We start from the raw sequence: 1,903 nt of genomic DNA, 5'->3' as shown, positions 1-1,903 counted from the left end.
CTGCTAAAATGCACAAGAGCAGCAAAGAAGGAACTCAAACAATAAAGGAAAAATATCAGGGAAAATCATGAGGGCAGCAGGCTCATTCTCAGTGGCCGTGATCATATGCTTGTTATGGTGTGGTGTTTGGGAGGTGGCTCCGATGGCGAAGGCGAACACGTCGCCGAGCCAGTGTAAGCAGGAGGTGGGCCGTCTCCGTGATGAATGCAGGAGCGCTATACTTCCAGGACGTAATCCTTCTGCGCTCTGCTGCCAAATTGTTAGGACTGCTCATGTTGAGTGTGTGTGCCCTTATGTCACCCCCAAGGTGGCCAATTTGATCCCCGTCGGACGTACAATTAAGCAGATTGAAGGTTGTGGAAGAAGTGTCCCTCGCAACTTCAAGTGTGGGAGTGAGTTCTCTCCACGTCTAAACTCTATATCTGATCCATATTAACTAATTAATTTAAATTATATTAAGTATTTTATTTGCTTAATAAATCTTTCTCCTTTTTTTTTCTTTTGCAGGCATCACCACCCCGCCATGAGCATCAATCCCACAAGAATAAGTATACTTAAAGAATAAAACGTCTCCTTTTATTTGCTAGCTTTCTTGCTAGCTAAATGATGGATAAACTTACATGCAATTTAAATTATGAAGGGATTTATGTACCTATGCTTATGTAATAGAGAGTGGGACGGAGGGATACAGATATGTATTACTTTTAAAAATCATTTGATAATTATTTTGTTTTAAGTTTTTACTAGTAATAATGTGGGTCAAATTCGTTTTTGGCGAAAATCGAATCCAACACCTCTCACTTGCAATCGAATATAAGACCCCGTACTTACAATTGTTCATATTTACAATTGAAAACCTTGATAGACTTGTGGTTTGAACTTTGATACGAGTATATACAAAACAACAAAACAAAAGGAAAATTTTATTTGAACTCAATAGTTTTATCTCTACACCCAATATTTTTGGTATATTTTATATTCCAATTCTATCTTGAAAGAATTGGGTGTAAAGAGAAAATTGGTAAATTACCTACCTACCACCGAACCCAACCCAATCGATTTTATTCCAATCGGAAAAATGGATTAGGCTTATTATATTAACACCCTATCTATTGTTGAATACAATTCACATACTTAATACATCCCACATTTAATTTTTTAATTAAAATGTATCTTGATACATCCCACATACTTTCTCATAATACCTTCACACCCCAACTCTCAACATGTACATTAAATTCCCTATATGCACCCCACACTCTTCACATCTTAAATGCAAATACATAAGATCATCGAAAGATCTTATTTGTTTCTTCGAATAGGGGTTTCTATGTTGTTTTTCCTCCCTTCAAATAATAGTGATATAAATTTGAGAATCCATCATTAACAAAAGAAGAAAAATGAGAATCCATCACTTTGTAGCAAAAAAGGGATCTAGAAATGCATAACATAATGGTCATGCATTAACTTCATAACTACTATTTATGGATTGCTTCATACTTTTCCATAAGCTAGCCTACTCTTTGATAATGAAAAAACCATGAAAAGTTCGGCAAAAAGCTACAGAAAACTACTATAATATTCGGCATGAGTTTGCCTAAACCTTTTAAAATTTGCTACTACCCTCCATTGCTTGAATTGATCGTATAAAAAGACATAATTTAACAGGGTAAATTGTTACATCTGAAGAAGCTGAGAGTGGTTTTGAAAGTTGAAGAAGATAATTAATCTTATGATATACATGTTAAAAGTAATTTGAGGTGTAATTAAGTTTTTTTTTATTTTATTTTTAAAACTTTATAAGGCCAAAATTATCATTTTATATTAAGGTATATAAATCATTTAATATTAAATTTTAAGTGGAGTATATTCAATAGGCTAAATAGTCAAAATTGTCTCTAAG

General features: G+C 33.8%; 1 protein-coding gene across 1 annotated transcript; it reads left to right on the top strand.

Moving 5' to 3' along the window:
* On the top strand, positions 1-753 carry LOC126629045 (uncharacterized). The gene is made up of 2 exons (XM_050298943.1): positions 1-392; positions 508-753. The coding sequence occupies exons 1-2, from the start codon at positions 68-70 to the stop codon at positions 525-527; spliced, it is 345 nt and encodes a 114-aa protein (XP_050154900.1). The 5' UTR covers positions 1-67; the 3' UTR covers positions 528-753.
* The last annotated feature ends 1,150 nt before the right edge of the window (positions 754-1,903 follow it).

The sequence above is a fragment of the Malus sylvestris genome, chromosome 7, assembly GCF_916048215.2.
Source record: "Malus sylvestris chromosome 7, drMalSylv7.2, whole genome shotgun sequence".
Taxonomy (NCBI): Eukaryota; Viridiplantae; Streptophyta; class Magnoliopsida; order Rosales; family Rosaceae; genus Malus; species Malus sylvestris.
Note: the sequence above shows the minus strand (reverse complement) of the source record. Positions and strands in the feature narration are given on the sequence as shown.